At 44.2% G+C, this 21,351-nt stretch overlaps 2 protein-coding genes across 4 annotated transcripts in view; one reads left to right on the top strand and one right to left on the bottom strand.

Moving 5' to 3' along the window:
• Nucleotides 1-3,431: 3,431 nt before the first annotated feature.
• Nucleotides 3,432-14,335, bottom strand: ATP6V1E1 (ATPase H+ transporting V1 subunit E1). Its single transcript, XM_054632003.2, has 9 exons — nt 14,135-14,335; nt 10,691-10,756; nt 9,709-9,818; nt 9,179-9,245; nt 7,304-7,393; nt 5,975-6,043; nt 5,523-5,617; nt 4,616-4,703; nt 3,432-4,044 (listed from the first exon to the last, which is right to left on the bottom strand). The coding sequence occupies exons 1-9, from the start codon at nt 14,165-14,167 to the stop codon at nt 3,982-3,984; spliced, it is 681 nt and encodes a 226-aa protein (XP_054487978.1). The 5' UTR covers nt 14,168-14,335; the 3' UTR covers nt 3,432-3,981.
• A 1,080-nt stretch (nt 14,336-15,415) lies between these two features.
• Nucleotides 15,416-21,351, top strand: part of BCL2L13 (BCL2 like 13) — a 39,216-nt gene continuing 33,280 nt past the window's right edge. Inside the window, exons 1-2 of one of the 3 annotated variants that reach the window (XM_054630828.2) lie at nt 15,418-15,635; nt 19,197-19,375. The gene's annotated coding sequence lies outside the window, so the exon portion shown is untranslated. Of the gene's footprint in view, nt 15,636-19,196; nt 19,376-21,351 lie in introns of all 3 variants that reach the window. The other 2 variants (XM_054630831.2, XM_054630827.2) reach the window with 2 other exon arrangements.

Below are 21,351 nucleotides of genomic sequence, written 5' to 3'. Positions count from 1 at the left end.
GTTACAGTGGCACTGCAGGCAATGGATGAAAGAAGTTTTGCACAAGATAACTGCCCCTCTCACTACCAGGAATACTTCCATGTGCCCCTGTCTCCCTTACTTGCGCTCAGTTTTCCAGCTAAGACAGCTGCTCCCCTCTCCTGTCCACTTCCAGCCCCTGTATTTGGGATCTGCAGCCACAGAACATCCCCAAGGTTTGCACTGGGGTGGGGTTTGTGCATCCCTTGGTGTTCAGGCAGTGCACACGTGGGCCAGGGGCTGACTGAGCTCCTACAAACCCTCTTGGGACACAGGAAGCAAAAAGAGCCTCTAGAAATGCTGGGGGGGACCACCCTTGATATTTTCTTTGCAGTCTCTCCCAACAGATCAGCCTTGAACTGGCTAAAATAACGTGGTAGCCTTGATTTCCACAGCTTTTGATTCCCAGCATGTACCAAGGGCTGGGAAATGACATTTTTGGCCCATCGTCAGCTTGATTTTAACCCGAGAATGCTCCTGTACAGATGTTTTTCTTGCTTTCTCTAAAGCAAAGCCAAAGAAACAGTATGGGATGCTCTGAATGAGATGCCTAGGAAGACAGATTTGGGGTTTCCCAGCCAGCTCTACTTTGGCTGAGAGCAGCAGGAACATCCCAGCCCTGGAAGGGCCTTCTTGTCACGGCCTGTTCCCTGCAAACATGTTTGAGAGGCAGGATGGGGCCCCCACCTGCCTCTCTGAGCTGCCTGTATCAAACAGCACACCCAGCCAAACCACACTGAAGTCTGTCTGGGCTCTTGCTTAGGGCTAAACACCTTTTGCCAAGCTGCTTTGCTGCACTATCAAGCCTTTGCTCTCCACAGTAACAGCTCAGAGTTCACTTAACTAAAGAAATTTTTTTGCTTTGAATTTTCCCCTGGGGTGGTTCACTTTTTTTTCCCAATTTTTCTGTTCCTCCTTTACTCACTCTCTCTGGAAATGAATAAATGGGTAATTTTCTTTTAACCTCCCCAGCTATTCCAGGCACAGGCTGAAATGTGTGTCCATGGAGGTGGCCCCAGCCTGTGTGTGCTATTTGGCTGTGTAAGGGATGAGCTTACACTTTCCTCTTTTCCAGGAGATGCATATTCTGCTTGCTAACATCAGCAGGTCAGGACAGGGGCATCAACAAGCAAGGTACCATCCTTCTGCCAGCTTCTGTGTGTTTTCTTCCAGGCTTTCTCTCTTCTGGACACTTGCATGCACTTCCAGGCATCATTCATACATCCTGATTAATGTTAATATGCCTAGGTGTGAAAACTACCTTCTAAAACAGGGTTTTGATTCGGATGTGCAGGAACATTTCAAATCTTCTGGTGACTACTTAAGTGTCAAGCCTGCTCTTAAATTTTCCACTGCCAACTCTGCAGAACAAGTGCAATATTATCCATTTCCCTAACTCCTTTTCCATTAGGCTGAACCATCTCACTGTTAATCTGCAGTGCTTGCCTCTCCCATCACAACTTCACAGAGAATTTTTCTTCATTTAACGCCTCCTTTGTTCTCTGTATTTGTCCAGTTTCTTAAGGTGCTGATCTGGCTTAGGGCTTGTTTACTGTGCCCAACTGGAATATTATGCATGCTTATACAAAGATGAATAAAGATCAATATTCTCACTGATTTGCCCTGGGCATCAGGCTGCTTTCAGCAGTACAGCTCAACTTACAGAGCTGTGCTGCAACAATGCTCCAGGAGGAACTCTGAAATTGTCCTGAAGTGCTGCTTTTGCTTCACATGTGACTTGCAAAAATCTATGTACAAACACTGAAGGAAATTTGGATGAAAACATAACAGGGTTGGTAACTACACTAGGTACACCTGGATGGGATATCCCATTTTCCTCTGCATCTCTAAAAATGGTGATAGTTCCTCTTAGCTGGAATAAAGGACCAGGATGTTCCAGATAATGCCTCAGTCAGCTTTGGGGGAGCTATAGGAGGTACAAACCCCCCAGTCCTGGACTCCAGCTGTGAGGTACATAAATCTGAGACCCTTCCTTAATGACCTGCTTTGAATCACTGCTGTCATTGACTAACATTGAACACATTCCTGGGGACACCAATTTTTTAATCCAAGTGTAACAAGTTTCCTCCTCTTTCCTGAGAAGGAAGATAACAAAACTAACAGAGAAAAGTAAAAGGTAAATAACTCCAACATCTTCCAGTGTGAGAATCACAGTCAAACACTTAGCTAGTTACTATTTGGCTTTTCAAAAGTATGCAAGACCTGGATTTGTGAAGGTCTTGCTACCTTCATGAAAGAAACAGACCATGAGATCCTGCACAAACAGTCTCATTTTGTCACAGACAAGCATCTGCAGATAGCTCACTGATGAGCTGGATGAAACCATCAGAAAGGACCAGAACACTTCTGCTTCAAGTAGTACTCTTTGAATCCAGAAACAACACAGCTAAGCATGCACATGCAAAGGCTCATCCATCACTACATGTGTGTCACAAAACCAGAGCCCAGTGCTTTGTCAGGAAGCTGGATCAGCAAAAAAGCTGTACAAAAAGCTGTAACAGGTATCCAATATCTAGAAAGAGGGGGACTTCAATCCAGACACACTTATTGCCCAGCACAGAAATGTGCTGAAAAGCAAATGAAGAAATAAATGCCATAACCATCTATGTGGAAAACAGGAGCTGGCACCTAAATGCAGCAGCAAAGAGCAGTAAAACCAAAAAACCCAACCTTGCTAAATAATGTTATTTCCTAAGAGCAAATTTAAAGCATTTCTTCCAGAAACAGATTAAATAAGCTTGGAATCAGGATTTCCTTAGCAGTCAATCTCCATTTGAGAGGAATGAGACAATAAAAGGCTTATCTAGCATTTAGAGTCTACCTTACATGAAGGCACACACATTAGAGCCTCAGGTTAAAAACACTGCATAAAACCAGTGTTGCTGCAGCTTGGGAAATGCCCTTCATGGCACAGTGTAAAATTCCTACAGTTCCTGGTTGACTGCAATCCTTAGAGGAGATGATTTCAAAACATATTTAAGTTGTAATTAATCAGCTGCTATTTTCCATGGAAGAAATCTCAGAATTGAGATTAGGAAGAGTCAGGGTACAGTTTGGATCTCCTGCACAGAAGCAACAGCCTTGTGATGGGAAATGGATTGTGTTTGTTTTATCTAAGCAGCACAGTTGTGTTACTGTAGTTTTCTCCTTTGACAGAAGATAGAGGGAGCAGAACTACTGACCCATTTTTCAAGGAGAATGATGCTCTAGAATCCTGGAGTCCTACTCAAAAGCCTTGCCTGCAATCCAACATTATTCCTGCAAATAGCTTGACACTGCTCCTTGCTCTTGAATTCCAGCTTCACAGAAGAGCTCAGGTAGGAAGTCCTTGCACAAACAATCCCACTTTTCAAAGGCTGCTGGCAATGCCCCAGAGAGAAGTGACAAGGAACTCCATACACACACGCATTTTTATTTTAATAAATAGAGTTTTACAGGCTCAGGCTTTTTTTTTTAAATCACATATACAGAACAGGAAATGCCTCACCAAGTAACATGAATTGAACTACTAACCTTGGGAAGGAATACATGCCCTCTAGAACACTGAAGACCATAACTGAAAGGGGACTTGACATCAGCAGCATAGTAATTTACTTCACAGATCAGATAACTTGAGAGAGACATGGCCAAAGCAAAGAGAGTGACCCTAAATGCACCACTTGTCTTTAGAGAGTCACAACAGTGTAAGGAAAGCCAAGAGCCCAAGTGCCTCCATTCCCTAGTGCCACTTCTGGATGAATATGTATGTCTTCACATCCTTTGAGCAATGCATTCTAACCACAAGTAGAGAGGCTAAGCACAGCAGGTATGCAAAATTATTCGATTGAAGAACAGATACTGGATGACACAGTAATGTTAAATTTCAAGATTTTAAATTAGCAGATGCTTTTGCATCCCCTTCAGTATGGCAGTGGAACAGATCCCACCTTCTCTCATAGAGGTTTAGTCCAAAAACTTCCTGTTGGCATTAGCACCAAAGAGAGCCACTCTGATTTCTGGCATCATCTGAAGAGAAAGAACACATCAGTTATGTGAAATGGGCAATAAAACTGCTGCAGGTTCTTCCTGCAGGCACTCTGGGATACTTAGGTTGGCTTCAAAATTAACAAGTCAGTTCATCTGAGCTTGCTGAAGTCTTTCCCTGATCACACATTGCCTGCTACTCCATAGACTGAAAGCACTGCCTGTACTGCAGCACATGAAAGAGATGCCAGATCTAGGGTTTTTTGCACTTGGGTGTAATAGGTCTCAGCCAAAGTTTGTACTCAAGCTAGCTTCAGTAATTCAAGTTAGCCTCAGCATTTCAGCATCTTGATTGCAGTGCAGTCATAACCAAGGCTTGCAGTATCAAAATCTATAGAATTTTATGCTTAAGCTTAATTCAAAAGGAATCATTCTGGGGAAAGCCATGTTTTTTGCTGTAATTTGCTTCTTCCCATTCAAAAATAACTTCCTACTTGTCATTCCCAATGAAATCTGATGCCATGCACTCTTGTGACACTTTGGAAACACAAGGATTTCATTATAAGAACTAGTTAATTGTATTTTGTTTACCCAGGTTGTTGGAGAAACTCACCTGCTGGGCTACAAGGTCCAGCCGACTTTCCAGGGTATTAGAAACTTTAATTTTACCATCACTGTTGTAGATTTCAACACCTCCAGCACTAAAGATGGACAACAAGAAAAGAAATAATTTAGTGAAATTCACAGGTCAGGGTCAGAATGTAGCAAACATATCCCAAATCAGCATTTATAGACAAGTCAGATACATGGCTAACATTTCTCTTTTTTAAAAAAACAATCTTTTTGATCATGTCTTAACAGGAATCAGCACAAAGAAATCCAGTGAAGCAGCAGCACAAAGCATCTTTGGAGTTATCAGGGACCACATCTATGTGCAAGGACCTCATTAGCATGTTTTAAATGGAAATGGAGCTTTGCAATTTGTCCCTTCAAAACAGCTTCTGACTCTGTGTTATTAAGACAGCTGTCACATTTTGGGAAGTGAGGAGAAGAGCTAGAAGTGCTGTTTGTTGACCCATAGATAAAGATGACAGAATATACACCTTTGTCTATGGCACCTCTATGATACCATATGGAAACAGAGCCTTGCAGACAGAACAGACCTAAACCCCATCAAGTGATTATCCTGCAGCACTTCAAGACTCAGTTTGCTTCATCTTCTCTCTCCTTAAAAGACCACTGGTTCAGTTCCTGTGCACAGTTATCCCCTGCTCCAGTACTGTGAATCTGGCTGGAGATTGCACAAAACTTTTCCTCATATTTTCTGGTGGAGACAGTGCTTGTCTGCAGAAAACTGCAGAGGGTGTGTCTGATAAACTCAAATAAATGCCAGTTCCACAAGAACAGCAGCAGCCACATTGAGGGTATTCCACACTTAATTTTCTGACACTTATGTGAGCTGTGGCTTGAAAAGTTGCATTAAGTTAGTGTCTTGTACAAAACAATCCCATTTTCCTTACATATCTTCTGGCAGGAAGCTGTCTTGGTCAATATGAACATCCACATCCCTTTTTATGGCGTTTTTGTAGATGGGAATGCTCTTCTGTACAGCAGTCTAGGACACAAGATAAACCTACAGTTAGCACTGACAAACGCTACTGCAGCACCTGGGTTTGATCATTCAATCACTTGTACTAATAAAATGAAGGGATTGAGGCCTTTTTTTTTTTTTAATTAAACAAATGCATTTCAGTTTGGCTCTTCAGCCAAACCCAGTTATTATTCTTAATACTGTAGCCATGTCTAAAGTTTCCAAGGTAATATCCAAGCAGGGAAATGACCCCCAACTTTGGAAGCACATTGTAGCTGCAACAGAAGTGCAACAAGCAAAGCCTGTTTCCATATCAAACAGAGAGGGGGACTCGAGCAGCAAATCCAGCAGGGCACTGTCAAAATATTCCAGGTGTCTCACCTTAACCATGGGGAGATCCTGCTTCCTGCACCGAACAACTAATCTGGGCTCAAGCAGCTGGTAGAATCCCTGCAAGGAATAACCATTATAACCATTTCAGTTGCAGGAAGTCAATGTTTTCTTTGTCACAACTGTTTAACCCCAAGAAAGGAAAGAAGCTGATCAATTTGAAACCCAAGCCCCAACAATATCAGCCTCATTTATTCAGATCTTTGCTCATGAGTTTACCTCATGCAGCCATTCTGAGAGGACAGCACCAATATTTGGGGAAGAGCCCAAATATGGATGATGTTTTTGGAACTCAAGTGCAACTAAACACATGGAATCTCAGGACTGTGGTGCCCAGTTACACATAAGGATCACTGCTGTCTAAGTAGACAGAGCATGCCACCAAGGCCTTGAAGACATGCAGCAGTCTCAGAAGCCTGTTCTAATAACTCCTGCCTCGCAGTTCCTGTGGTTACACCTCAGGCTAGAACAGAATAAATTGAGTTTAGTTCCAGTTTGAAGGGACCTACAATGATCATCTGGTCCAGCTGTGAGCACAGATCCCTCACTGGATCTAACATAATGAGCCAAGAGAATTGTGGCCCATTTGCAAGAAGAAGAAAGGTTTTATTTTGATGTAGAGCAACACCAGACCTGAGTGTGAGAAAGAAACAACACCACTTGGAGGCACAAGCTGAGAAAACTCTGCCATCAAGTGTGACAGCAGAGCTCGTGATGGCTCCTGGGAGCTCACAGCAACAGGACCAGTCTGTGCCAGAAGGAGGCACCAGAGCTCACAGCACTGACCTGGCCAATGCTTTCTGGACTTTCAGCTCTTCATTTCTGGGCTTTGAGGATGTTCTTCTAGGCAAGCAAAACTCTGGTTTCTGCTTTCTGGGCCTGCTTCTGTCACAGGCTCATTCCATACTACAGTAAATTTGTCAAGGCTTATGAAGTCTCAAATGCTGAAAAGGTTTTCAACAGGTATTGACTGCCTTGAGGGCTTGGAGGAGCAGCCTCTGACAAAGGACACTCGATCCAAATCATCACTACAGAGCTTAATGTGTGCACCCTAAAATGAGTGTGTGCACATCTGCAATTATTCTTACAATGGACCTGCTGCTGGTATCCCAGGTTCTACAGCTCAAAGTAAGCCACAACCTTGTCTGCTCAGGACCCAAGACTCAAAGATAATGAAATGATGTTTAAAACTCAAGGATCACCCAGATCAGCATTTGATGCAGACTCCAATACAACTGTAACTTTCAGAGGGCTATTTCTTACAAAAGAAACCGGGGGGCTAGGGGACAATGATCCATTTTTTACAATTTAAATATTTACCTGTAGAACTAGTCCATCCAGCAGTGTCTGGTACCTGGCAGTATCCTTCACCACCTTGGCAAGTCTCTGCTTGGCCTCATTCAGCAAATCCTACATTCAGAAGAAATCAGATCAGCAGAGCCCATCTGTTTGGCATTTGGTTTCATGCCTACCAACTTTCTGTACTTCTATTATAGCTCTCACACCCTGCCAACACGTAAATGTACACTCCAGCTGGTGTTCATCCAAGCTAGACCTCCATCTCTGTGCATGGCACACCATCCCTGCCCAACACTTCCCTTCCTCCTGCCCTGGGCTGACCTCATTACAACCTGACAATAATTCCTTTTGTGTGAAAAAGGGAGAGCTCAGGAGTTCCATTCAAAAGAATGGTACTTAAAATGTTAACTTAGATAAATTAAATATGTAGTAAATAATTGCTTCATGTAAAATAATGCAGTTGTCCAAATAAATTTTTTCAGCTTTATGGTTGAGCAAAGAAATCCAATCTATTTTTCCATCAAATAATATTCAGGTTAGATATTCTTTAATTGTAAGTAAATGCAAATAAAAATTTTAAAGAGAGAGCTTATTTTTAATTTGAAGTAGCTCTCTTGATTATCTTTATTCAGCAAATGAGTTTTGGATGGGATTGAACTTTAAAGAAATTTTTAAAGAGTCAACTCAAAGCTCCTAAAACTGAACCATCAGAAATACGTCAGACAGAGAAACTCTCTCCTGTCCTACCTCATGGTGTTTAGAAAAAGAGTGCACAGTAACACAATCAGTATGAAGATATAAAACTATCACAGTTTACTGTCATGGTCAAACCTAGTTATTCTGTCCTCCCTAGAGAAACACTGCATTTCTGGAACTGCTCATCTCTCATGAAAGAAGCCAAAGATCTGATAGGGAAAGAAAGAGTGAGCAGCATGTGACTTTAAATGTCTTAAAATGAGGAAGACTGTTTAGAATTACTCAGAAGCATGAGGTTGAGTCAACAAATGAATGAGGAAGAGATTACCCAGCAGAGACTAACACAACAGAGTTAGCCCTTGAGCAATCCACCTTCCTCCTCTCTGGGAATACAATCTAAAGTTTGAAACTCATTTTAAAGAATCAATAAACTAGTGATTTTCTTCTGCTAACTCTTCTTTTTCATGGTAGCATCAACCTAAACATTTATCCCATCTTTTATTTTTGACTTCCACGGGCCTCTCAAGCTTTTCCAACAGCTCAACAGCCCCATCTAGCAGAACATGGAACACCCAAACTATCTCTGAGGTGGGAGAGCACAGCAAAGCTGCTCAGTGAGCAGAATGGGGACACACTGCCCGTGGTGAGAGATACACACAGGAAACCCAAACAAGCCTGAATGCAGCCTGTTCTGATGAATGATTACTCACCCTCTGTGTCAACACACACAATGGTCACCGGAACAAGAAGCAAAACTTTTCATGGCCTATGGGCCATTGAAGGACACAAAACCTCCCACTGAGTGGTGTTTTAAGCCTCCTTGATTATGCCATGCTGGGTTTTTTATATAAACACTGCTTCAGGCAAACAGAATTTCAAAGTTCTACCAACTGTGCAAGAGAGAGTTGCTGCTCTTTAAAGAAACAAGCTACTGTGCAAATGACAGATACAACGCTGCCTGCAACGCTCCTGGCAGACCAAAGTACTTCCCTAAAACAGCAGGTAATGGAAACCGTGAAAATACGAAGATAGCAAAGCTGGACTAAACCCTCAAGGCCTTTTCAGAGCAGCTTGGAAAGCCATTTTTCTATGTTGAAGCAAACATCACTCAATCAAAAATCCTATTTTCTGTAGAGAACAGTTCCATTTCATAACTTATGGCAGAGATAGAGACTGTGTGTCTACTTCAGAGATACTCACTGCAATAAGGTCATCCCTTGCCTTGAGGACCTTCAGCCTTGCTTGATTCATCAAGTTGGACATCTGACTGCAAGTTGCATGATAAAGTTGAATCAATCCATCAGCCTTTGACAGAAGAACTGTAACATTTGCATTTAAAGGTAACAATTCTACAACACTTAAAGCCAAGGTCCGTTCACCTGTCTGAATCTGTTTCTGGACTTGCACAAAAGATTGAACTGCAGAAGCCCTTTCTTGGTGAAGACCCAGCCAAACTAAACCCAACCTGATCATTTGTCCCAGGGTAACAGGCCAGGGTAAAGTTCTAGATGTTAATTACATAAAGAAATGGGAAGGATTCTTTCATCACACTGTTATACCATTGTAGCTCAGCTCTGATCATTTCTCCCCAAAAAAAACCAAACTCATACTTATAACGAAATATGTTGTCTACAACTGGAGTGTTTACAGGGCCAGAGAATTTTGTATAAAATGAACAACAAAATGCAAACTCAGGCTCTGAGGTCAGCTGTCTAGCCCAAGCAACTTACATTTTCTTTTGCTGTTCAATTTGCTTCTCCTTCTTTTCATAATACTCCATGATTTTCAGCCTCTGTGTCTGAACAAGGCGACCCTTCTCAATGTTGAATTCTTCTTCTGCCTACAGTAAAAATTAAACAACTGAAGTGGAAATTGATTCCTTGGGCTGAAAAAAACAGAACCAAAATGTAACAGAGCACATTCACAGACAGGATAGGATGATACAATCTATGGTTCCAACCCTTCATCTCTTTAAGTAATTCTTACACAAGGAGGGTGACAGCACAGCTTTTAATTTACTTTTGTAAAGCCTCACAAGACAGAATGTAAAAAACGTGGATAATTGTCCTACTTATATCTGAAAATCCAATCTCAGCTTCCTAATTCTGTCTTCAGATCTTCAGGAATACATGCTTTAGTACTGATTAAATATTTGTGTAAACCTAAATGTTTAAGGGAGATTAAATATTATCAGCAACATGTATGCTGAGTCGAATACCAGCAAGGCATTTCACTAGTGCAGATTGCTGGGGCTGAAAAGCACCATTAATCCTTCTTCAGTAAACATCTATACTCTAACACCAGGTTAATATTAAACCCAGTCTCTTGTGGCTTAAGCTAAGTGAAGCATTCAGCAAGTAATTCAACTCCTGCCTTAAATACTAATTTAGTGGGGGAAGGTGTTCTACTCAATCCAGTTGAGTCACGTTACCTCTCAGCTCTCCTGATTGCTCAAAAAAAGGGTTGAACTTTGATATGAATATATTTATGTTCAAGAACCACCAAAACATTGACCAAAACCAGCTCTGAGTCATTTTCATTTGTCAAAAGCTAAGAAATGCTATCTTTGTTTGGTACATTTTTGCTATGTAGTAACTAAACAAAAACCAGCTGTAGCTTACAAAGGTTTCTAGTTCTCTCTGAAACTTTCAGAGCAGGATGTGGGAGGCAGTTTTCCTTTTGCACTTACTGACAGTGAACTTCCATTTTTACCTTTGCATCTATTTCTTCAGCCTTTTCATTGGCTTCCTGCTCGATGAAAGCCATCATGTGCTTGATCTGTAACATGAGAGAGGAAAGAAAATGTTTTCTGTAGGAAAGGACATTGACCAGAGGAAGTAGGTGTATATATCTACTCATCTGTACATCCTCCATATCCATTTACTATTTCATACAAGAGTTTTGCAAGGAAATGTCATTGAGCGTACACAAGAGTCAGTTAATCTTGACATATATTACAAGAAAACCATTTTCCCCAATAATTCTACATAATGCTGTTTCACTAGCTGCCATTAGAAGAATGTACTTCAGGTATGCAACCATAAAAACAAACCCAAAACAAACCAACAAACCCCAAAGTAAATTTGTATAAACACGAGGCTATTTTTGGGTATAAATGCAAAGGTATTTTTGTTCTTCATTAATGAGCCCAACTTTTTCACCCTTGGGATTATTAAATAAACCTCCCAGACTTCAAAAATCCTCAGACAGCAAAATGAGTCTGTTTGTTACGACATTTCCATGAAACATAAAGATTACATAGATGGCATCTCAATGAACCTGGGCCTTCAAGAGGTGCACAGTGAAGCAAAGCAAAGTGCCACTGACCACTCTGGTCAGATCTGTACAGCCACAGTTCCTTTGAACACCAGAGACACTTCTCTTGGGAAACTGTAATAAATTCTGTAAAAACCTATAAGGTCACTTTGGAGGGGCTGGGGAAGGAGACAGCAGCAGCAATGCTCTGTGACCCAGACCACACCAAGAATGTCACATGCTGCTTCACAGCCCCACAGGAACCAAGAAGTTCTACTTGAAAAACATTTCTGAAGCCACCTCAAAGCACTACAAAGCCCAGGTCCAGCAGCTGAGAGAGCAGGAAAGCAATCAGAGCCAGTTCTGTTCATCCATCACATGCCTCTCTGTGAGCAGACCTCAGTTCAGGCTCCCATTTGGGGCAGACTGGAAGGACTCATTCCCAACCAAACTGCAACTGGGATGAGGTACAGACACTTCCATCGCCGGATGGAGCAGACCCTAAAACCTACTGCTTGCACTTAGCAATGAGACATATTTTGCAGAAAATTCAGTCTGAATAAACTCACACAAAAGCCTCTATTTATAGAATATTTATAGTTAAAATGTTTAAAGAGATTAGAAAGGTGCCAAGGTGAAAAGTGAGCCAATGTGCAGCACTAAGCCCATAGAAATGAAAAAACAGAAGTGAAGAAACAAGTGGAAGATTTTAAACATGTGTCAGCACAGTGGAAGAAGTGAACAGTAACATCTACATCCTCAAATTCAAATCAGCAGGTTTTCTTTTAATTTGTGTCTGCAAAGACTCTCAAGTGCTTGTCCACCTACCCTGCATTTCAGAAAGGACAAGAGAGGCATTTGAAATAAGGATATAATTTTGCTGAATAGCCTATTGTTGAAGAAGACTTGAGAACTTAGCAGCAGCAGCCTTTATGTGACTGAGTCACTTCCTCCAGGGTAGTCGGGTTTCTGAATTTTGGAAAAGCACTTTTAACAGCTCTGGGTGTTCAGGAAACATCAGAGGTGTGTAAAGAAAAGGAATGAGATGGAAGCAAGCTAATATGGAATGCACTTCTCCTAGACTGATAAGACTGAACAGTGTTACTTCCTTCAAAAGCTGCTGTACTCAAATCCCCTTTTGCTTTTTCTAGAAATGAAGAGAGATCCAAAGTGAGATTTTCACATCTAAAAATAGGATTAGTTTTAATAACAGTGACAAAAAAGTATTTTGAAATGAGAGACTTGTTTTAAGGCAGTATTTCCTATAGAAAGGAAGAAGGGGCTTTCCTGTCAGGAGCAGTGTGATCACCCTTTCCAAGGGAAGTTGTAGATGTTAGATGGGCTTCAGAAGTGACCAGATGGAGCAATGTATTAAATACCTTTGACAGAAAAACAAAGCAAGTCTGACAGTGGAAAAAGTCTCAATCAGAGATGAGTTTCAGAGTGACAATCATTAGAAGTGTGGTGGCAAGGAGGACCTGCTGGTAAGTTCATACCAGACTGATCCACATGCAGGACTGCCAGCCATCAGCACTGTCCAGTTAACAGGATCATCCTGGACTCAGGAGTGTAAAACACTGACAGGAATGTGCAGATGTGGAATGCCATCAGTATTACATGTTTGACACATCACCAGAGCCTGAACTGACCTTTGCAGTTCAGGTCCATTGTGGCTGAGCAAGACCACCCTAATGTCAGCTTTATTTTTATTATCATAAAAGAGGCAGGGAAAAAAAACCACCAAAACACACGAGCTTTGCAGGTAAAAGGAATACAATGTAATGTTACAATTCTCCTTCTGGAGAAAGGCAACCTACCAATTTTACTTTCATTGTGATGCTTCCTTGCCAAGAGACTATGTTTACTGAATGAGAAAGTGAGACATGAGTACTTGTGATGCAGAGGACGAAGGGAACTCGCCTGATCTGCTCATCACCTGCAGAAACTCCCCAGACCAGCGCTGACTGGATCTCCAGGGCCTTTGACACCACACACCAACCCCAACCCAGCTGAAAGCAGTTTTTTTAGCTGAGGACAGTGTTTACTGTCAACAGGGACAGGGTGTCCTGCCTCTGGAGGGGTGTGCACAGCCAGACTTCAGTTTCCATTGCAAGCCAGTCCCTACTCTGCTTAGGATGTAGAGCTGAAAAGGGCATTCAGGAATGCTGAGCAGCCCACCCACATGCTACGGTACAGCTAACTGCAGGTAACACAGCTACAAGCCGAAAAGAGATGGGAAATCCTTAGGGAACCATGGCATCATTATGGTTGGAACAGACCTCTGGGATTACCCAGTCCAACCATCAACCATAACCTTTAATACACTAAACCACTTCAGATCCAGACACCTCCAAGGATGCTGATTCCATCACCTCCCTGAGCAACTCATTCCAATGCCTGACCACCCTAACAGCGAAGTATTTTTTTCAATATCTGATGTGAATCTCCCCTGTCTCAGTTTAAGACTGCTTTCCCTGGTTCTCCCTTCTGCACGAAGAAGAGACTGGCCCTCATCTCTAAGCATCCACCCCAGCAGCCTGTAAAACACAGTGCTCATCTGAGGCTCTGCATTTACCCGTCCTGGGGTGCAATTAACCCCTGCAGACAGCACACAGCCTGCTCGGGAACCCTCTCCTCACAACCTGGCCTATCACGGCACCAAAACGCCTCAAGGAAGCTCCCGTGGGGCCCATCCACCCTGGCAGGGGAAAAATCGCCTTGTCGGCAGACTCCTCTATCCAAGCCAGGATCCTTCCCCTCCACCGATCTTCCGTTCCCAGAGCAGCAGGCCCGGTAGGGCAGCAGGCCCGGGCCAAGCGCTGCGCTGAGGGCCCGGCGCCGCCAGCCCCGCTCGCCGCGGCCCCTCAGGGGCTCCGCTCGGGCCGGGCCGCGCGGCCCTACCTGCTTCTGCACGTCCGCATCGCTGAGCGCCATGGTGGTGGCAAGGACGGTGACAGGGGCGGTGACAGTGACAATGACAGTGACGGTGGCGGTGGCGGTGGCAGCCGCAGGCCCTGGAGACGCGGCCGGTGCCGTCGGTGGCCGCGAGCGGAGTCAGATCCGGTTCGGGTCACGGTCGGGGCGGGGGCGCCACACGCCCCGCCCACCGCGCATCCGGACCAATAGGAACTCGACGAACCAATGACGTCACACCGCCATATATGGTGGTCGCGTCGCTGTCACTGTCACTGTCCCTGTGTCATTTACCGGGAGTTAAAGCTGCAGCAGACAGCGCTGAAACGCGGGACGAGCTCGCCTGCCAGCCCCCAAAGCCGCTTTATGTTGGCAGCAGGGAGAAGCAGAAGGACGCAGGAAACAGCCGGACAAGGGGAGGGCAAGGAAGGCCTGGCAGCAGTGCTGTCACTGCGGCCATTCTTTTCTTTATGGCAAAATTCAAATAAACTTCATAATTCATGAATTATGGCATAACTCAAAAAAACTTCAAATTCAAACAAGCTTCATCATCTGTAATAGTATTGGTTTGTTCTAATTACCAAGAGGCTTCCACTTCCACTCTGCAGGAACATTTGGCGGAAAAGACAAAACCATTCCTCGACAAATCACTGTCAAATGTGGTATTCGTCACATCCATGCTTCTTTCTGATTTATTTCAATTTCCTTACTTTTTTCTGTGTTTTTTTTCCTGTGTGGAAAAGCTTCTTATAAAACTCTGTGTGTAACTTTGCTGTCTTTTCATATTGCCTTTACAATGCCAACAATCAGCTTGTACTTCGGGTCTGGAGAACGCTTTACTATTACTTCAGGCACCATCTAAATAATATTGAAACTAGGTTTTGATAAAGAAAAAATAACATATAATAGTAAATGATAACGATGTCTATTATTATAAAATAAATATTGCTAAATAAAATAACAAATACAGTTGGAATTATATCCAGGCTCTGTTTCTTTTCCGTGCGCCCTCTGCCTTGCCGGGGGCGTTCGGTTTGGGACTCTGACCCACCGAACCCACATCTATAGCCACATGACCTGGAGGTCAGGGCGGCAGGAACTGCACTGCCAAGGGCTCCTTTTCCTCCGAATCCACGAGGAAACGGGACAGGTTGGCACAAACCCCCCCCTCCCCACGTTTATTCCCGGTGCCGCAGGCTCCGTGACCGCCGCGAGACGCTCCCGCCCCGTCACGCGGGCGGAGTCCCCGCCTGGCCCCGCCCCCTCCCCGGCGCGAGCCGTGACGCGCGGCACGCGCCGCGCCGCGCCCCGCGCGCTCCTGCCCCCGCCCCCTCCATCATGGCGGCGGCGGCGGCGGCAAATTAGGGCAGAGCCCGCGCACCGGGCGCGCTCCCGCCTCCCCCCCTCCCCTCCTCACCGCCCCCGGCGGGAGCGACCCGGGAGCTGCGGCCGCTCCTCCACCTCCAGTTCCTCCCCGCGGCGCCCGCAGGTGAGGAAACGGGCGTGGGAGCGGGCGGGCTGGTTGTTGATTTATTTTTGTTTGGTTTGTTTATTTCTTTCTTTCCCTGTCTGTCTGCGATTACTCATTAATTCAAGGGTGGTGGGGGAGCGGGGACCAGCGGCCCCGCGCGCTCCCGCCCCCTCCCGCGCGCGCACCCCCGTCCGTGAGTGGTGGGGGGGGGGGGCGCGGCGAGCCGGGAGCGCGCGTCTCGGCGGGGGCGCGGCGGGGGCAGGCGCGCCCCCTGGCGGACGGTGCCGCTGCCGGCTCCGCCGCGGCCGAAGGACCCGGGGCACCCCCGGGAAACCCTCGGGACTCCCTCGGGGCACCCCCGGACCCAGCGGGTAGCGGTGGCGAAGGGGCCGTGCCAGGCTCCCGTCGGCGGCTCCCCCGCTGCAGGGGCCGCGGCCGCGCGCATGCTGCGAGTCCCGCACGGCGCCGCCGGTGACTCATCCCGCCGCCGTGCCCGCCCGGGTATAAATAAATATCTCATTCATCGCCGTAGTAACTGAGGGGCTCACGCTGCGCTCCCGCCGGCGGCTCCGGCGCCGCTGAAACTTGGAACGGCTTTTTTCGGCTCCTCAAACCCAAACAGGCACGTTAAGGCAGAAAGTGAATGGGAGCTCGTTAATAAAAGCTGTGCTTGTCATAATTTAATGCTGTGGTGAGATGGTTTGAAGCTGTAAAGGATTGAGGACCTTCGTGGTGGGTAACGCGTGCAGCTTTTGTTTTTCTTCCTAGAAGAGAAATCACCCCGTTTGCCTAGAATGCCCACCTAATTGCATTTCTGTCAAAGGTCAGCTACAGCCACTGTCCAGATAAAGAACAATTATGTTTTCCAGTATTTCTATCCATTAAGTGCCACCAGAGGATCAGTAGTGGCTGCAGTATTGATTCATTTCCAGTAGGAACTGACGTGTTTGAACTGAGCATTTCTCAGTTTATTATAAACAATCTCTTAGTCATACCCTCAGACACAGTTGGAAAAGTACTCCGGAGAATTTATCTCCCAAGCTGATCACAACTGGATGCTTTGGATAGTCCTGCCTGTTATGGGAAGTCTCTTCAGAGACAAACTGCTGCAAGGTTTAACTAGCCCACACATGCAAGTCTCACCCAAAATCCCCACATCTGGTAAGGCTGCAGAGTGCCTGAATATTTTCCATCTTGTTGATACGGGGTGTGGCTCTGTAGACCTGCAGCTCCTTGAAATTGGGCGCGTTTGGTAAAGGGCACTGAGGCTGTAGGTGCAGCTGAGCTGAGCGTGGCTGCCTGTTGCAGAGATTGATGGCAGGAAGACGACCCAAACCGTGAGCATATCGAGGTCAGGAGGCCCTAAAGATGATTTGAGCTGCAGTGCTGCCGTCCTGCTGCCTCTGTGCCTGCCCTTGCCTGGCTGAGCACTCGCTGGCTGGGGCTGTGGGTGCATTGCAATAATTCAGCAGCAGCAGGAGGAGTTCTGCCACAGCAGCTCACAGGGTGGCTGGCTTTATGGCTGGTGAGTGAGGCTCTAGGTGGGGAATGCATCCAGCTCTGGAGCAGTTCCATTTTGGAGTGGAAGCTGAGGGCCGTGGTGCTGCTGTTTCTGAAATCCGTAGGTGCCATTGTTTGTAAAAACCAGCTGAACTGCTCTGGGCAGTCGAGCAGTGATGTTGCATTTTGGGGTTTGAATGATGCAAGCAAACACATCTTGATGCCCAGTGGGGTTTTACAGACAGGGGCTGAAACATGGGCTGGCCTCATGGCTGGGGATTATATTCGCCGTATTCATTGGTAGGCTTGTGCTGCCCATTATCCAATTTATAACTCTGCTGTGGATTAGGACGTGACAGATGGGGAAATGTCAGTCCTGCTGCAACTCCTGCTCTCAGGTCGCTTGAGCAGCTCAGCCCACATGAAACAAGTGACAGCAGGGCCGGAGGAGGGACAAGCTAAGTCAGCTTCAACAGGTATAGCCTTCTGTCCCCCAAGGGTGCAGGAACTGGGAAAGGTGATTTTTGTTGTAGGGAGTAATTGGTAATAATGTTGATCTCTGTAGTTTTGTAAGGACAGTATTCCTGCAGAGATCTTGTTAAACCAGAAGCAGCCCTCTTGCCCTGGCTTTGAGACCTAGGGAGTCTGTGTAACTCCTTATTTCCTCTGCTCCGTTGCATCTCCTGTACAAGCTTTTCATTTTAAACACTTTCTGCATTCTCTTCCATTTTGCTCCTTTAGTGGAGAGCTCTCTTTCCTCTGATCTGGTCTCTCAAGCTGTGTGTCCTTTTTCAATCCGCCTCATTCCTGAAAAATGGCCTTTCCTGAGATATTTACAGGATCTGAGTCAATATTTCTGTGTTTGTCTTTGTAAACAAAACCAGTCATTCTCAATCCTAAAGGAGTCATTCAGTTTCTGTGCTGTGGGCTTCTCTCAGAGGAAAATCGGTGGTTCTGAAGTGCACTTCCACTCATGACATTCTTGTATGTGAATTTGAAGATTTCTTCCATTCAAGTTCTTGAGTCACCTTTCTCATTTCATTATAAACTGCCTCTCAAAATATATCCACCAAGGTAATTTTTTAAGTCATTCTTTCCCCAGGGAAACTTTACCCACTATTTAAATAAGCAGTGGTCTCATTCTCCCTCTGTCTCTGTTTTTTTTCCCCTCCTCCCCTCAGAAGTGCTGAGCTGTAATTTTTGTGAATTAGGCCTCCCTGTTGCACTGTGCTGTTTTGGATATCATGCTTGTTTTCATCAACTATTTTTTATTTCATTTTCTGCATTGTTTTGGAATTATATTTTGAAGAATAATGTCTATTATATATCCAGACTTGTTCTTTGGTCCACAGCACAGTTTCTGGATGTCTCTGGACCATCTGTCAGGCTGATTTTTTTCAGGAGAGATCAGTTCAGGTTGTCTGGAAGGGCTCCCATTCACTGTGTAGGCATTGTGAGAAGCATTTTGATTTCAGGGCTGTGGATCTCTACTGAACAAACCAGAACTGAAACAGGCTGGGGAGCTTTTGCTTTTTGGGGAATGGCACCTTTCCCAACTGGTGATGTCAACATGTGATGGTGTGGTGACTGCACGTGGTCTGAAGAGCAGATCTGTTGTTAAAGGATCCTAAAGTCTTCAGAGCAGGTCCTTTTTTTTTTTTTTTTCAGATCTTCCTGCTGTATAAAAGTCTCAGTTTTGGAAGAGGCTCAAGGGTAGCTGTTGTGCAAAAGCTGTGGTTCTTCTCTGCTGTGGTTTCTTAGGTGTCTGAAGCAGGATGTGCTGCCTGTGGATCACTTTGGGATGGAAGAGGCAGCATAGATGAAGTGTTGACTCCAAGTTTATTGTTTCCTTTGTATATAATTTGCTACTTTGGTTCAAGCTGCAGCAAAGACACAACTCAACCTTTCTGGTAAAGCCTTTCAGGTGTTTTTAAATACATGGAGCAAGAGGCAGGCCTGCCATAGTATGGTCTTCATCAGAGAGCCCTTTTCTGTTTTCAGTACTGAATGAGTTTCAGAAACTAGAGTTTCTAAAGAGAATAGCCAGCCAATTTTACACCAGTTCTTTTCCTTTTACAGCTTTGAGTCTGGTGGTAAATTTTTCTTTGCCAAGCTACCTACTCCCACAGCAACCATGCCACAGCACAGTTCTAGTTCTGTTTATCCTCAGCAACCAGTGTGCAACTGCTGTTAATCTGAATTCCTTCTCAGGGAGGAGGGATTAGAAGTTAGCCCAGGCATCTTGAACAGCTAGACAGGCAAGTGCCTTTCTTTTGCTTTCTTGGTTTATTATTATTATTATTATTATTATTATTATTATTATTATGGCTTCATTTGCATATTGTTCTTTGGTTTTGGAACCTGATTCTTTCTTTAATCCCAAGGCATTTCCAGTGCGACCCCTAATTCTCTTGAGAGGGTCCAATTTCTCTTCCTTGTATTTAGCATTTTGCTCATTCTAACTGCTTTAAACTTTAAACTTGATAAAAAAAATCTTCTTCTAAATATAACTGTGTCTCACATTACTACATTTTTTGGCTCTTTCAGTGCCTGTTCTGTAGCACAGTCTTCCTTGTGTGCTTTTCATTTACACATCCATTCTGGTGGCCAAGAATGGGCTACTGCTTGGGGAATGACTCTTTGAAGTCCTGGAGAACATAACTTGAAGAGTTTGTCAGAAACCCCTGGACAGCCTTATTTGATCCCTTAAGTTGACAGCATGTTGGAGGTAGTTATCCAGACTTGGCCAAACAAAAAGAGCTAAAACATGTTGATTAATCTCAAACATCCTTTTCATCTCTTGCATGGCTTTTTCCCCACTTCCATGTTGTTGTTTGAGATTTTACATTTCACCATGTTACTTTTAGTTTCTCTCTACATTAGTTTTTCCCACAGGTCTTATTTGGATATTTGAAAAAAGCAACAAAACAATTAGAGTGAAACAGGGAGGAGTTCTTTGGCCAGGTGTTGCTGTTAGGTGTGGATTTCTGGTTTATACTTAATAATGTCTGGGTGAGAAATCCAGGACAAACAACCATCTGTTCTTCCAATCCCTGCAATGAATGTGGAATTTACTCTGTTGACCAGATGTTTTCCATTGATGTTGGAACAGTAAAATTAATTTGAGGCAATTTTGGTCACTTCTTCTGTGTTTCAGTTTTTGAGAATCACAGTAGCAAATCTGTGAAAGCAGAGAAAATATTCATGGGAGGCTTTGGGAAAGGGAGACTCTTCAGAACTTGTCTTTTCACCAATGTTGTGGTTAAGGAAATGTTCAGAATCTGTCAAAACATGAGACTAATGGTACATTTCTAACTTCCATAAAAATCCATAGGCTCTGAGCCCTGACTTACACTTCCAAGTGTGGGATTTATTTTCTGTGGGGTGTACTCCAGCTGTTTTGTTCTTGTAACAGCAAGGAATTAAGAAAGGCTGTGGAAAACTGACCTGTGCCAGTTGACAAATCCCCTCCACCCTACTGAGGCTTGCTTCAGCTTGTTTTTGGCCTACACTTTCAGCTCGAGGTGTAAACTCAAAATCTAATATAGAACTTGATCAAAATGAATTAAATACCACAAATACTGGGAAAAATTAACTGTGAAACCTACTGTCGTTGAAAAGCATCAGTACACCTCTGACCAATGTGTTTAAATGGAACCACCAAACGATGGGTGAGCATTTTAGTCAAGGAAATGAAGAGCTGGACTCTTCAGAGACTAGAGGATGGCCACTCTTAAGTTTAACCATCCTGCAAATAGAACAAATTAAAACACAATTTCAGCTAACAGACACTTGCCTGGTCTCTGACAACTTCTGTCCTTTTCAAGTTTGTGACTTGGATTACTAAGAGGCTTGTAGAATTGAAGGTCAACCTTCTATACACATCTGTGGGGGCAAAAAGTGCAGTTTTTTATTAGTCCACGACCCAAGGAAATTATAGACTCAGGATAATTCTAATTCTAAATTCAACTTTTTCATGTGAATGATACAATATACTCAATAGTCCAGATTATTTAAAAGATAAAAAAATCAGAAAATAGAAGCACCTTTAGTATCATAATGGAAAAAATAAAAGAGGTTAAATAAATAAAAAAATAATTCTGTTTTGGGGCAATGGATAGCCCAAAAAATAAATCCCTGCAGCCACACCAACTTGACAAAAACCTGTGTTGAGGGACTGCTTGTTTTGCTTGCATGGGAGCGTGACTGTGGCAGGTCAACAATTTTTGATAAT

This window comes from Agelaius phoeniceus, chromosome 5 (assembly GCF_051311805.1).
Source record: "Agelaius phoeniceus isolate bAgePho1 chromosome 5, bAgePho1.hap1, whole genome shotgun sequence".
Taxonomy (NCBI): domain Eukaryota; kingdom Metazoa; phylum Chordata; class Aves; order Passeriformes; family Icteridae; genus Agelaius; species Agelaius phoeniceus.
Note: the sequence above shows the minus strand (reverse complement) of the source record. Positions and strands in the feature narration are given on the sequence as shown.

Excerpts from the sequence above, each read along its gene's own strand:
- ATP6V1E1 (XM_054632003.2), bottom strand. The coding sequence starts at position 14,167 with ATGGCGCTCAGCGATGCGGACGTGCAGAAGCAG. Across the intron at positions 9,819-10,690 it reads CTGAAGAAATAGATGCAAAG|GCAGAAGAAGAATTCAACAT; the intron begins GTAAAAATGGAA and ends TTTTTACTGTAG. Across the intron at positions 4,045-4,615 it reads TGGACCTTGTAGCCCAGCAG|ATGATGCCAGAAATCAGAGT; the intron begins GTGAGTTTCTCC and ends CTTTCTCTTCAG.